Raw genomic sequence first — 12,155 nt, 5'->3', positions numbered from 1 at the left:
TTTTTTTTTGCGTCAATTTACAATGGGAAAGAAAGAAAGAAAGAAAGAAAGAAAGAAAGAAAAAAAAGAAAGAAAATAATACAAGGACGATAAAAGAAAGATAAAGAGATTGCGGGGTAAGGGATTTTTTTTTTTTTTTTTTAGAGGTTATAATGCTGAAGAGAAAGAGCTGTAGTGGAGAGGGTGTTGAGATGAATGCAATAGCAGAGAGTGCTTGCTGATTGAACAGATGCAGACAGAAGGTACGGCATAGCTTGGGATGATAGTGAAATGTACGTGAGAAGGATGCGAAGGAGTTCTCAAGCAGAAGAAAGAGAGGGTGAGGAAGGTCTCGTAAGCGAAGAGAGTTTAGAGAGCCATGACATCCTTTTCTGTTAATAAGATGCTATGGGGTATAATAATATAAATAATCAAGAAACAAATAAGGTGAGAGGATAGGAGGAGAGAAGGAAGTGAGGGAAAGAGTGAAGGAAGGAAGGAAGGAAGGAAGGTTGAGAGAGAGAGAGAAAGAAGGAAGAGGAGAGAGCGAGAGAGAGAGAGAGAGAGAGAGAAAGAGAGGGAGAGGAGAAAGTGGGAGTTGCAAAAAAGAGAAGAAAAAGAAAAAGAAAAAGAAAAAAGAAGAGAGTTTTGCTAGGCTTGGCTTATATAAAAAGATGTCAGACAGATTCTCAGATGTCAGACTGGGGAATATTTTAGAGCAAAGCAAAGCAAAGCAAAGCAAAACAAATGCAATGGCGTTTGTCTGTTTGAGAGCAATGGAGGACAAGGTTGAGAAGCAAAAGAATACAGGGATATATAAATGAAAAATGAAAAGAAAAAAGGGATGCAATGAACAAAGAAGAAGAAGAAGAAGAAGAAGAAAGAGGATGAGGATGAGGATGAGGGTGAAAGTGAGATGAAGAGTGAGAGTGAGAAAGAGAAAGAGAAGGAAAGAGATCATATCATGTCAGTCCAATGGCTAGACTGGGCTGAGCAGAGCAGAGCAGAGCAGAGCAAGGCAGAGCAAGAGCAGAGCAGAACTGAATTGAGCACTATTTTGTTGAAAAGTATATTATAATAATAGTTGAACAGACAATGGACATTCTTTTTGTAAAGAAAAAAAAAAAAAAAAAAGATGGTCTGCAGTGGAGGTTCATGCGTAGTTGATAATTGAGAGTGAATTGTTGATTGTTGATTGTCCACGATAGTTCATGCATAGTTCATCCCTAGATCATTGCATTACATTTTACACCAAACATACGTACATCTCTAAATGTATGTATGCACTGTGCAATCAATGTACATAAATATTAGTCCCATACATATTCAATCCCCAATAAGCTCATCCCGCTCTTTTTTTTTTTTTTTTTTTTTTGCTCTAGATTCTCTCTCTCTCTCTCTCTCTTCCTTTTCTTCTTCTTCTTCTTCCTCTTAGTAGTTGATTGATATGCTTGACAGGAAAAGAATCTATTCGAGGCTCGTTTGGCGGGAAACACAAAGTATTTCACTCATCTTTCTGAACCTTACAAGAGATGGAAAAGGGGAACATCAATATTATTAAATAAATGTGCTCGTGCCAAAAAAAAAAAAAAAAAAAAAAAAAGAGAGCGTCTTATTGCTTTAATCATGGACAGGAGCAGCGCAAGACAAGACAACCAATAAGAGACCGTTCAGAAGGAAATTAGTTTATATAATATTGTGACAGATCACAAACTTATTGCACCGATGAAAAAAAAAAAAAAAAAAAAAAAATACGAGGAGGCGCGGAGAGAGAGAGAGAGAGGGAGAGAGAGAAAGAAAGAAAGAAAAAGTGGTCAACCCCGTGTTTATCAATCTTTTGTTGTATTCCTGCTTCTACTTTTTTCTTTGACAGGAAAATAATTGAGGATCGCCACTCCTTTTGGCATTGTCTGTGTTGTCTGAATTTTCTGCATCTGCATCTGCATTTGCATTTGATCCTAAAGTCTGAAAGTTTGAGGAGATGCATGCACCAATTTTTTACTATTGGCGGGAATTTTTTTTTTTTTTTTTTTTTTTTTTCTTCCACTCCTGACGTTCAATCGAAAGTGGCGATGCTTCATCGGCCATCAGGCATTTCTCCGGTAGCATAGAGAAGATCCTTTTCCATCCTTCTACAGCACAGTCGCGAGCAAGTTCATAAACTACAAGGTCTATGCAGATGCTGGAGTAAACACTTGCTTACTCTTCAAAGCATATAGGCTTCCTTGTTCTAAAGACATCAACATTTTGGTGTAATGAGCCCTTGTCCAAGATGAACCCTATGCTTTTTATTTTTTATATTATTTATTTTATTTTTTTGCATGGGACCCCACTACCTTTCCCCTTGTAATCATTTGCAACGAACCGTAGGTTATTAACAGAGATCTCCTCCCTCCTGACTTGGTTCTCCTATTTGAAAATCTCATTTATAAAACACTTTTTGAGAGGACAGAGAGAGAGCATGATACAAATAGGGGTGCTCATTTCCATTTTTATCCATTTTTACCCCAAATGAATCGTTTTACACTCGAAAAATATTGCTTACGACACCTTTTCATCTTTGCCGTGTTTTTTTTTTCTCTCACTTCTCCTTCACCTTCGCCTCCTCCTCCTTGGAGGGGGAGGCCTTTCATTGTTTCCATGCATTCGTCACATTTGCCTGTAAGTAAAATCTGAGCCGATGATGGCAATCGTATCTTTATTTACACAAAATCTCACTAGTATCAACGAACGCACTGTTGGTTGACATGCTCTCATCAACCCCATCAAATAAATAAATCCCTATTCAATTCCAATTTACCAGAATACTCTACTAATACACAGATAAAAAAAGAGGAGCTTGACATGATCTTTTTTTTCTTTTTCTTTAAAAAAAAAATAAAACCATCTTTTATATGTGTAAATGTATTATATATATACACGTACACAGTATAAATATCTATATACTTTCTGGAGCTTCTTCAGGAATAGAAACAAAGACAGTTGGCGTGGGGTACCTGTACATATTAAGCACTTCAATGGCTTTAGGAGCCCCCACGCTAAAGCTTCCATTGATCTGAAGAAATCATTAAAGAAATATGACAATATCACCTGTCTGATACTTTCATTCAAGATTCCGGTCCTATTGGCCTCAAGAAAAGATACTGTGCCAGGCGATGTTGTACGTGAGAGACATATCGCGTAGTGATATTCTTGATGTTGTGATTATAAATGTAGCAGACCTGAGAGTCATGGCAGTATCTGGCTGTCTACTGCTTCTACGCAGCAGGGGCCTTTCGCGCTAGTCACAAGCCTCTACTCCGGGATCTTTCCCCTATGCTTCCGAGTCGCATGGGTTTAGGTGAGAAGTTTGGACGTGAGACAGAGCTTCTGCTTTGTCTCCTGTGTTCCCCAGAATACCTGCGAAGCTTTTGAACTAAACATTCGCATATGCTTGCTCTGACTTTGCTTAAGACTAACTGGATTTTTTTTTTTATTTTTTTTTAATAATGTTATTATTCACAGCGAATTCGTGTAGTTGTGCCAAGAATTAATGATATGATGCGCAAACTTATAACCTACAAAGCCTTTGCATTGTAGTGGCTATCTATTATTTAGCAGGAGAGACCTGAATGGGCATTTTCCAATCCTTGCCCAGTACTCGACCATGGAATTGTTCAATAAGTCGTTCAGCGGTCCTAACGTCTTTTACTCTATTCGTAAAAAAAAAAAAAAAAAAAAAAAAAATCCACAACAAATCTTTCTTTCGTTAGTGACCAAGGATGATTCGATAATGCAAATGCATGACAATGGGAAACAGGCACACTTGATATGACAGCCATAACTTACTTAATAAATCCCACGCCTCTACTCTTCTCTGTCTTAGGATCTCGGAGGATATTACACGACAAGAGATTAAAAGGCCTGAAATAATCACGAAGCTGTAATTTTTTTTTTTTTTCTTTTTTTTAGATTTTGATTTTTACCTCAAGTTCATTATCCACATTCATCATCGATTGCTGATGACAGCAAAGATCAAATAAACTATATACCTTGTTTTCTTTGATATGAGGTGGAATATTCTGAATAAAGAGTAGGTCTGACAGTACCTTGCAGCGTAACTTTTCTGTGGCCGATTCCACAGCAACCTCAGCATGGTATCCTAGCTCTTTCAATCCCTCGATCGCACGATCTGCACTCTTTTTACCAATATACATAACAAAACCAAGGCCTACACAGGCTCCATGGCTTGTAATAGTCCTACATGACATGACAGGCCCAAATCTATCCATGTCATATTTTTCATTTCCCCCCCCCAAAAAAAAAAGAAAAAAAAAAAAAAAAAAAAAAGTCAAGCAGTCAGGCTATTAGCCACCTCATGCCTACAAACCCTACTAAAAGTTCAAAGCGCTGATCATAGCGGCTTGTGGCTTACTGTACATACTGTACACAAATCTCATAGAGCTTGTATTCATTCATAGTTGGCTCCAGATTTCTAAGGAACAGGTTGAGTCGATATTCTGACTCGTCCAACGACGTGTTCGTGTTCCCTCGGCGCTTCAGGTCCTGGTAGAGCGCATCTTCCTTATTAGGACTTTTGCTTGTAGGCTTGGGCGGGACCTTGACAATATCTGAATACGACAGAAACTTTGAGGAGCCTTGAGGATAGGTATCAGCACAGGTCTCGGACTTGCTTGATATGGAAGCATTAGGGGATGACATTTGTGGATAAAAGTCTTCAAATGATCCCTCCCGAGAGACTAATGGTCCTTGACCTGTACATTCACATGGCGGAAGCAAACACGTTGGAGACGAAGATTGTAAACTCGAAATTGAATGAGGTGTCATGACCTGCGGAGTGCCTTTATCATTTTGGTCCGACACACCATTGCACTCAGTACATCTACCCTGTGAGAGCTCAAGCTCTCGAGCCATAAAGTCAAACTGCTGCGGGGGGCGAGATGTAGGCGTGTTCCAGGAGCGCCCACGGTCACCAAAGTCTTCCTGAATAGGCAACAGCGGAGTAGTCACAGGGCTTGTTGAAAAATAACCAGTTTGGCGCCCCAAATCCAATGAATCATCTGAAATCCCCAGGGATTTCAAATGTCCGAGTCGGAGAAGATCATCTTGGTGCTGTTGATAATATTGATCATACAATAGATCGTCTATGATAGGTTCACTTGGGCCTGTATCTTCGGAATCACCGTGACGCACGGTAAACTTCCGTTCGAGAAGAGATGCCAGAGCAACCTTGGAGTCTTCATACTGTTCAAAAGTCACACGCCCCTGGCCAAAACAATCTTCATTGATATAGCGGATATCAACCGATGAAAGCACAAGCGAGCCAAATCTAACGCCCATTTTTTTTTTTTTTTTTTTTTTTTTTAGAAAAAGCATTATTAAAAGTGCAAGTGAAGCGATATACCGACTTGAAAGAAGCATTGTGGCGGAACAGGCAAGACACATACGAAGCACAGATTTCAAACATTTCTTGGTATTTGAGTCCGTCAGGCAAGTTTTCAAAATGTAATGTTGAATCTCGTCGAGGATGAGCTTCGAGCACAAAGTCGTGTAGTGTCGTGTTTGAGATATGTGCGTCGCTTGGATGCATTGGCGGACGCTCGTCCGAATTTCCAGATGATTGGGGGATAGCATCAGCTGCAGCTGCACTAAGCTCAAGCATGTTCTGCTAATTTTTCATTGATATTTGAGTTTTTCCTTTTTTTCCCTTTTTTTGGCGCTTTCACTCACATACTCCTTCTCTCTTTTTCTTTTTCTTTTTTTTCCTCTCATTTTCTCAATTTGATCTACATATGACGTGTCATTTAGAAGCAGCCATGAGAATGCTCTTACCATGTATCTATCAATGCCATCGATACCTTCAAATGGCTTCTCGTCTATGAACGATGTGTGACGCTCAAATCTACCAAAATCATTGTAGCCGTTAGATAGGATCTGCTGGTGATGGCCAATGAATCCACTGTCAAAATCCAGGTAAGCTTGTCCTAATCCGAATGTGCTGCTGAGCTCATAGTTGTTATATGACATTGGCATTTTCATCTCATCAATTACATTAGGTGGAGTAGTGTTGGACGATGATATAGCTTCTTCATATTGCTTCTTGGCCAAGGGGCTACCAAGTTGATCAGCGGGTGCTTGATTGGCAGCTAATTCAGTTTTAGAGGATGAGATAGAAGGTGGTGCATCCGATAACGTTTTCACGGATGAAGATTTTTTGCTTAAAGGTTTTGTTGGGAGACTAGGAAAGTTTTCATTATTGTCAATCTAAAACGCATAGAAACAAGTGTTGGACTAGTTAATACATTTATAATCCAATTGATGCCCTTAAAGTTGTTTTCAGCGGTAGATAGCAGCGTGGAAATGTTGATCTTGTTATCTTACTTCTGGCACCTCTTGCCTTTTCGCCCCAAGTATTCCGTTTTCTACAGGAGGCAGGTTTTTGATGCATGCTGATTCATTTGCAGGGGTAACATAAAGCCCTTGGAGTGTAAGCTCTCTGCGTGCTTGATTGCAACTGTCTTGATTATCGAACAATACGAAGCCTCCTCTGCATAACCCTGTCCCAACATCACGATTAATTTTGCAAGCAAGGATATTCCCGAACCTAAAAAAAATACATCGCCACATTGATTTTTTTTTTTTTTTTTTTTTTTTTAGAAACAGAAGAGAGATGGGAAAAACAGGATGAAACGCTTTTGAAATATGAGCAAAAGATACAACTTGACTTACGGTTCAAACAAATGAAAGAGTTGCCTAGTTGTGGTTGTAGGTTCTAACCCTTGAACGTATAAGTTAAATCGATAGTCCGGTGCGTATGTTAGCGGCTTCATAAAGAAGCCCTTTTCAGTATCTGCCGAGCGGCCATGACCATGAGCGCCGTTATCACCGTTCAGAGCTTGTGGAGCTAAATAATGTTGCGATTGTTGGTTGGATACCATGGTAGGGCTGTTATTACTTTGGTGGCGTGTCCAGGTCTGGTTTTTGCGCTGTGTATTATGCTCCATAGGAGAAGCCTGTAGAGACTGTCGTTGTGCAGGCATATTAGTGAATGTCACGCTTGAGTTTTCAAATCTTTTAACTTGGATGGGTGTGAGAATGAATGATGCTTATAAAGGATGAACTACTGATGAATGATTCCTCGTAAATAAAACATGAAGAAGGACAAGGAACAGTGCAAACAAATAATAAAAAAAGTCCCTGGATGACATTTGTTTTTTTGTCTGGAAAAAGCTCTCAGTCCTTTTTCATGGCCCCTTCGCTTGCTCCACTCTCCACGGCTTGCAATTGGGTGGCCCCTGCACTCAGCATATTTTATGCCGCTTGCTTTAATGAGTGTAGATAACTTTATTTCTTCTAGTATCGAATATTCTACACTGAGCCTACGCCCAATGACTGGTAACGCGCCTCGAGTTGCCCTGCAGCTTCTTCAAACGATGTATATCTTTCACCATCCTTTATCGAGGGCCATCCCTTTGGAGACGGGTTATCATGCTCCTGATCTTGGTCACCCAAATCCTCTTCTACATACTGATCACGACTATTCTGGTCATTAGCTCCATTGGGAACAGTGTTCACTTTGTCATGCTTTGCCTTATCTTCCAGACCATCTTTATCCTTAATTTTATCTTTGTCTGACTTTGGAGGACCGAATGGATCGATATCATGCCCATACGGGAAGATAATACCCTGTCGGAACTGCTCAAGCCTTTCCCCGGTCAAGTTGGTTCCTTCTTCATCTCTCACGCTGGCCTCTTGACCTTCGTCTGATTCATTGAATTTGGTTTCATCCACATCTACAGCTAGAGCTTCATCAATGCCAATCCCATCAATTGGTATGTCTTCTTCAGTATCAGGAGGTGGTATGTAAAAAGTCTTTGGTTGGATACCACCCCAGATCCTCCCTTTAGGTCGGTACATGAAACGGTCTTGATATCCATCATTCACAATGTGTTTATCAACATTTGTATGTCCATCGCCGCTATGACTGTTGTTTCGACCATCGTTCCCAACAATATTACTTCTATATTTTTCGCCAGAGTTAGAGTCAGAATTATCATCAGCTTGTGAAGCCGGTGATTTCAGTTTCCAGTCCGTATTTGCTCTATATCGTCTTTGCTCACTATCCGCCTCGGACACATAAATGGGTTCTTCCATCAAGCTGTTTGAATTTCGTTCCTCATACTCTTTTGCGAGTTGGTCTGCAGACGCTAGAAAATTGTCAAACTCGCTACATTGATGTCGAAGATTATCGGCCTTGCTAGTATACCACTCGCCAGTGACAATCATGCGCTGCAGTGTCTTAAAACAAATTTCTTGTTGAAAATGGACGAAGAGCTGCTTGTTCAAAATCCGCCCATTCTTCCGGTTTGTGGTTGGGTAGTCGTGGTACTGATGGATCAAAAAATCTTGTGGCATTACCCAAAAATCAATTCCTGAGATATAAATCTCAAACAAGCATGCCTATTGGTAAATGCAGGAATGATGGGTCCAGTTAGCATAGAGGACAAATGGCGTTCTAAGTATTATGGTTAAGCATAGCACTGCCCAAATGCTAGGTGATCAGATACTTACCGCTTTGTTAGCCCCATATCCTACAAACCGTTCATCACACCATGGCGTGCCTTCGCGCTTCAATATAATGTAAGGCTCATATTTGGGTTCAAAAGCTGTGACCTTATAAGGCCGCTCTCCTCCAGCTTCCTGCTCAAGATACTCCTCGCGCTCATGTTCAGTGATACGCCCAGTGTCCTTAATAGTATCTTCAATAGTGTCTTCTTCCACTTCTCCGATTTGCCATCCGACGGGACGTTCAGCATTCTCGATTGCTCGTTTACTCATCTTTATCCATCGAGGCGTATCTGTGGCAGCATGGCCAGGTGGGAAGGAGTCATGAAAGACTCTGATGTGTTTCTTTTCCAGCAGGGGCAAGAGCTCAGCTTTGGTGTCCGGAAAGTATTTAGAATCCTTCGGATCGTGCTTAATATCGTACTCGAACGCAGGGATGACCAACGCCGCTCCGGATGACAATAACTCCTGTATTCGTGGATCATGATGCATGTGATTTTTGAGGCCTGAGGGGATGTGAAAGTCTACTGCTCACATGTAATATCAAAAGAGCAGAGACAGAAGCGGATTATTAGAAAACTAGCGAACAATTCATGCCATATAAATCCTGTAAAGTCAATCGGCAGTCAAGTATTTTTCATGTGCTCCATTTACTATTTACCATCAAGCATCATAAAATAATTTGTCCTCGCAAACATCCTCGCAACGTTACGCCACATATTAAGCTGAAGATCCACCTGATCCACAATAACATGAAGATCGACGTATTTCCGCAAGATAGAGTGTTCTTTGAAGAATTGATTTAACTCATGAAACCTGGCATCCTGATCAGGACCTTTCCGGATATGAGTTGCCACTGATATTGGGCCTCTATATTGCTTTACGAGTTTCAAGAAGACACCATAACGATCTGGTGTGATAAGTGTAGTGATCGTGACTAAGGATGGATCCACATGGACTGGAGTATCGTCATTGGTGTGATCTCCCCTTGCTATCGGTTGTGATCCTTGTAATCCATCATCATCCATAGGCAAGTCATCATCATCCTCCTCGTCCCTAAAGGATGCTTTAAAATAGAACGGTATCACCTGTGTCGGATGTATCGCCCCACTGAACGCTTTTGATAACATGTAGTCTTCTCCTACATGTACGATTGCCTTTGCTAGCAAAACAGTGTGATTAAATAAATAAATAAATTGTACGTATTTGCTACTTCCTGATAGTAAAAAAAAAAAAAAAAAAAAAAAAACTCACAGCCATTGATATCGTAAGTATTCAAGGCCCATTGATGCTTGCTATAGTTCTGTGCCTCGACATCGAATACAGACAGAGTTTTTTTTTTTGTAGACGACTGGCCCAGTATCCGTCGAACCCGTAGTTGTTGTTCTGTATAGTCAAAACTGTTCCGCAATCGGTTATTGCTCCTAGAAGCTTTAAAGATTATATGAAAAGTAGTAAAGCATACAGACCCCGCCAGGAACAAGAAAACAATTAACCGCACTACAGGATGTAATCGTCGACTTCGACGCAAGCAGAACAACCGCGCTCGGAGAGCTCTCCTAGGATTACTGAGAAACACTGGATATTGGTTTCGACCCGTATGCTGTCTCATATGCGGATGTCTGTCTTGATACAGCAAACCTTCATCGCGACGGTGGTGATGCTGGTGCGCCCCATGGTCCGAACTTTTACTGTTGAAAAATGTCACTTCAAGTGATCCTGTATTTGTACCTTCCGGGCTGACTGCTTTAACATGTTCCCATTCTTCATCGAGACTGTAATCAACGTCATTATTGCCTTGGTTGCTGGCGGGTATATTTAAGGGAGTGAATTCTCGTTGGTTTCCTGGTTGGGGCCTAGATGAGACTATGCTCTTGAACCGTGGCCTACTATCATTATCATTGGCTATTGAAAATGTAGGCGATGATCTTGATCCCGACAGAGATGTGGGCGATCCATGATCTGTTGGGCTGGAATGCCCTCCCCCACCTCTCCAAGTTGAGGTGAACCGCCCAGTACTATCGTTTCCTATTTTGCGACTGGCACCTCTACCAGCAATTGCGGAAATATAACGAGGCCCAGCTGGAGAAAGTGGAGAGGTGACAGTCAAATCTGCATTCCATAATCGAGCCTCAATAGGCTGTTGCTGTTGGTTTTTACTAGAGGAGCCGTGTAAATGCGTCTTCCCGCTGGTATTCGGATTCCCTGAAGAAAATATACCAGGTAATTTCAACATCATGCTTTGAGCTTTCTTTGACGTATCTGAGGGGGACACGACTGTGGATGGGGGCGATAAGACTCCAGGAACTGCAGCATCGGGGGCCCCATGTAAGTGAGGCCTATTGCTGGCGGTCTTGGTTAATTTCCGAGGATCCCATGGTTTCCACGGCTGATGTGGCTGCACCTTAGGACGATCACTACTGCTGCGATGATTGCCAGAGTAGGTTGAATCCTCGCTTATTCTGCTGGGAGATGGTGGCTCCAACGCGTCATGGGGTACAGAGACAGTGATGGTGGGCGATGTAGACTCATCATCGTCGTTGTTCTTTTCCTTTCTGCTTCCTGGAGTACGCTTAAACATGATCTAATGGCAGAAAAGAAATGAGACGAGTTGGTGGATAGGGAGGCGATGCAATTAGTCAGGACTCTATCCCCTAATTCCTCTGGCACAGCCCCAGCACAGCCACGCAAGTAAAACATGTTCATAAGCGACTCATATCTTTTATTGCTTGAAGATGACGGCTGTTTTATCTGTGTCATGGGCCCTATTCTAAAATTTCCTCAATGCATTACAACTATTGCCAAGGTTATGAAAAGACTATAGCTGGAGATACATCATGACATATTATTCTGCTCACGACCCTATTTTTGTCGGTGGGAATAAAAGTCCAGAAGCTGACTTGGTTCAGTTTGATTCTCGATTCCTGTGTCAACTTTCTTCACCGTTGTCACCCATGAGACTACGTGGTTTGCCACCTTGTCTTTACTCAAAGATCGCGTACTGCTTGTGATGGTATTATCCTCTATCGTGATCTTCGTAGTCGTAATCTGTGCAGTCGAGCTCTGATCCAAAGTCGATTCTGAAGGCGCAGACACGGATGCTGCAAGCGATGTTGCTGCTAATGACTGCCTACTAGGGGCCGCAAAAGTCTTTTTGCGCCTATTGACATCCACTACAGCCCTGCCGGCAACGCTTTCTTCGCCCATAGCGGAAAGGAAGTGATTCTTTCGCTCGTCCGCCAAGAAGGTCGAGCGCTGTCGATTCAAGACCCGTGATTTTGCGATTGACCTCACATCCGCATCTGCTGTGCTCAAGCCGGCGATCCCCTCATTTTCCGCAGAAGACTGTCTATCAACAATCCTGTCCACCACATCGAAGGCCACAGACGGGGTTCTCAGCGATGGTATCCTCCATTGACTGGAAGACAATTGACTTGCACTGTCTACCGGGTCCTCCACCCCATCAACGATATCACGAATGAATTTGCTCCGCTTCAAAATAGTATTGTAGTCTTCGATAGAGTTACCCTTCTCTGCTTCTTCATATATATCTGTCACAACCTGCAATGGCTTTTCTACCTCAGCCCTATAGGTATTGGCCATGAAGGATG

General features: G+C 41.8%; 3 protein-coding genes across 3 annotated transcripts; all 3 read right to left on the bottom strand.

Annotated features, from left to right (window-relative positions):
* Positions 1 to 3,371: 3,371 nt before the first annotated feature.
* Positions 3,372 to 5,132, bottom strand: BCR41DRAFT_175869 (hypothetical protein). Its single transcript, XM_022019731.1, has 4 exons — positions 4,394 to 5,132; positions 4,011 to 4,242; positions 3,808 to 3,899; positions 3,372 to 3,671 (listed from the first exon to the last, which is right to left on the bottom strand). The coding sequence occupies exons 1-4, from the start codon at positions 4,891 to 4,893 to the stop codon at positions 3,569 to 3,571; spliced, it is 927 nt and encodes a 308-aa protein (XP_021877195.1). The 5' UTR covers positions 4,894 to 5,132; the 3' UTR covers positions 3,372 to 3,568.
* A 1,169-nt stretch (positions 5,133 to 6,301) lies between these two features.
* BCR41DRAFT_175894 (hypothetical protein) lies at positions 6,302 to 7,182 on the bottom strand. The gene is made up of 2 exons (XM_022019732.1): positions 6,709 to 7,182; positions 6,302 to 6,583 (listed from the first exon to the last, which is right to left on the bottom strand). The coding sequence occupies exons 1-2, from the start codon at positions 7,017 to 7,019 to the stop codon at positions 6,352 to 6,354; spliced, it is 543 nt and encodes a 180-aa protein (XP_021877194.1). The 5' UTR covers positions 7,020 to 7,182; the 3' UTR covers positions 6,302 to 6,351.
* Positions 7,183 to 7,339: 157 nt separating this feature from the next.
* BCR41DRAFT_341220 (glycosyl-transferase for dystroglycan-domain-containing protein) lies at positions 7,340 to 11,155 on the bottom strand. Its single transcript, XM_022022233.1, has 4 exons — positions 9,799 to 11,155; positions 9,206 to 9,706; positions 8,551 to 9,071; positions 7,340 to 8,439 (listed from the first exon to the last, which is right to left on the bottom strand). Exons 1-4 carry the CDS (start codon positions 11,123 to 11,125, stop codon positions 7,348 to 7,350), a joined length of 3,441 nt encoding a protein of 1,146 aa, XP_021877193.1. The 5' UTR covers positions 11,126 to 11,155; the 3' UTR covers positions 7,340 to 7,347.
* Between the last annotated feature and the right edge of the window lie 1,000 nt (positions 11,156 to 12,155).

This window comes from Lobosporangium transversale (genome assembly GCF_002105155.1).
Source record: "Lobosporangium transversale strain NRRL 3116 chromosome Unknown BCR41scaffold_49, whole genome shotgun sequence".
Lineage (NCBI taxonomy): Eukaryota > Fungi > Mortierellomycota > Mortierellomycetes > Mortierellales > Mortierellaceae > Lobosporangium > Lobosporangium transversale.
This window is presented reverse-complemented; position numbering and strand designations above follow the sequence as displayed.

Excerpts from the sequence above, each read along its gene's own strand:
- BCR41DRAFT_175869 (XM_022019731.1), bottom strand. The coding sequence starts at position 4,893 with ATGGCTCGAGAGCTTGAGCTCTCACAGGGTAGATGTACTGAGTGCAAT. Across the intron at positions 3,900-4,010 it reads CTCATATCAAAGAAAACAAG|CTTCGTGATTATTTCAGGCC; the intron begins GTATATAGTTTA and ends AAAAAATTACAG. Across the intron at positions 3,672-3,807 it reads AGAGGCGTGGGATTTATTAA|AGTAAAAGACGTTAGGACCG; the intron begins GTAAGTTATGGC and ends TTTTACGAATAG.
- BCR41DRAFT_175894 (XM_022019732.1), bottom strand. The coding sequence starts at position 7,019 with ATGCCTGCACAACGACAGTCTCTACAGGCTTCTCCTATGGAGCATAAT. Across the intron at positions 6,584-6,708 it reads CTCTTTCATTTGTTTGAACC|GTTCGGGAATATCCTTGCTT; the intron begins GTAAGTCAAGTT and ends TATTTTTTTTAG.
- BCR41DRAFT_341220 (XM_022022233.1), bottom strand. The coding sequence starts at position 11,125 with ATGTTTAAGCGTACTCCAGGAAGCAGAAAGGAAAAGAACAACGACGAT. Across the intron at positions 9,707-9,798 it reads TACTTACGATATCAATGGCT|CAAAGGCAATCGTACATGTA; the intron begins GTGAGTTTTTTT and ends CTGTTTTGCTAG. Across the intron at positions 8,440-8,550 it reads GATATGGGGCTAACAAAGCG|GCATGCTTGTTTGAGATTTA; the intron begins GTAAGTATCTGA and ends ATTTACCAATAG.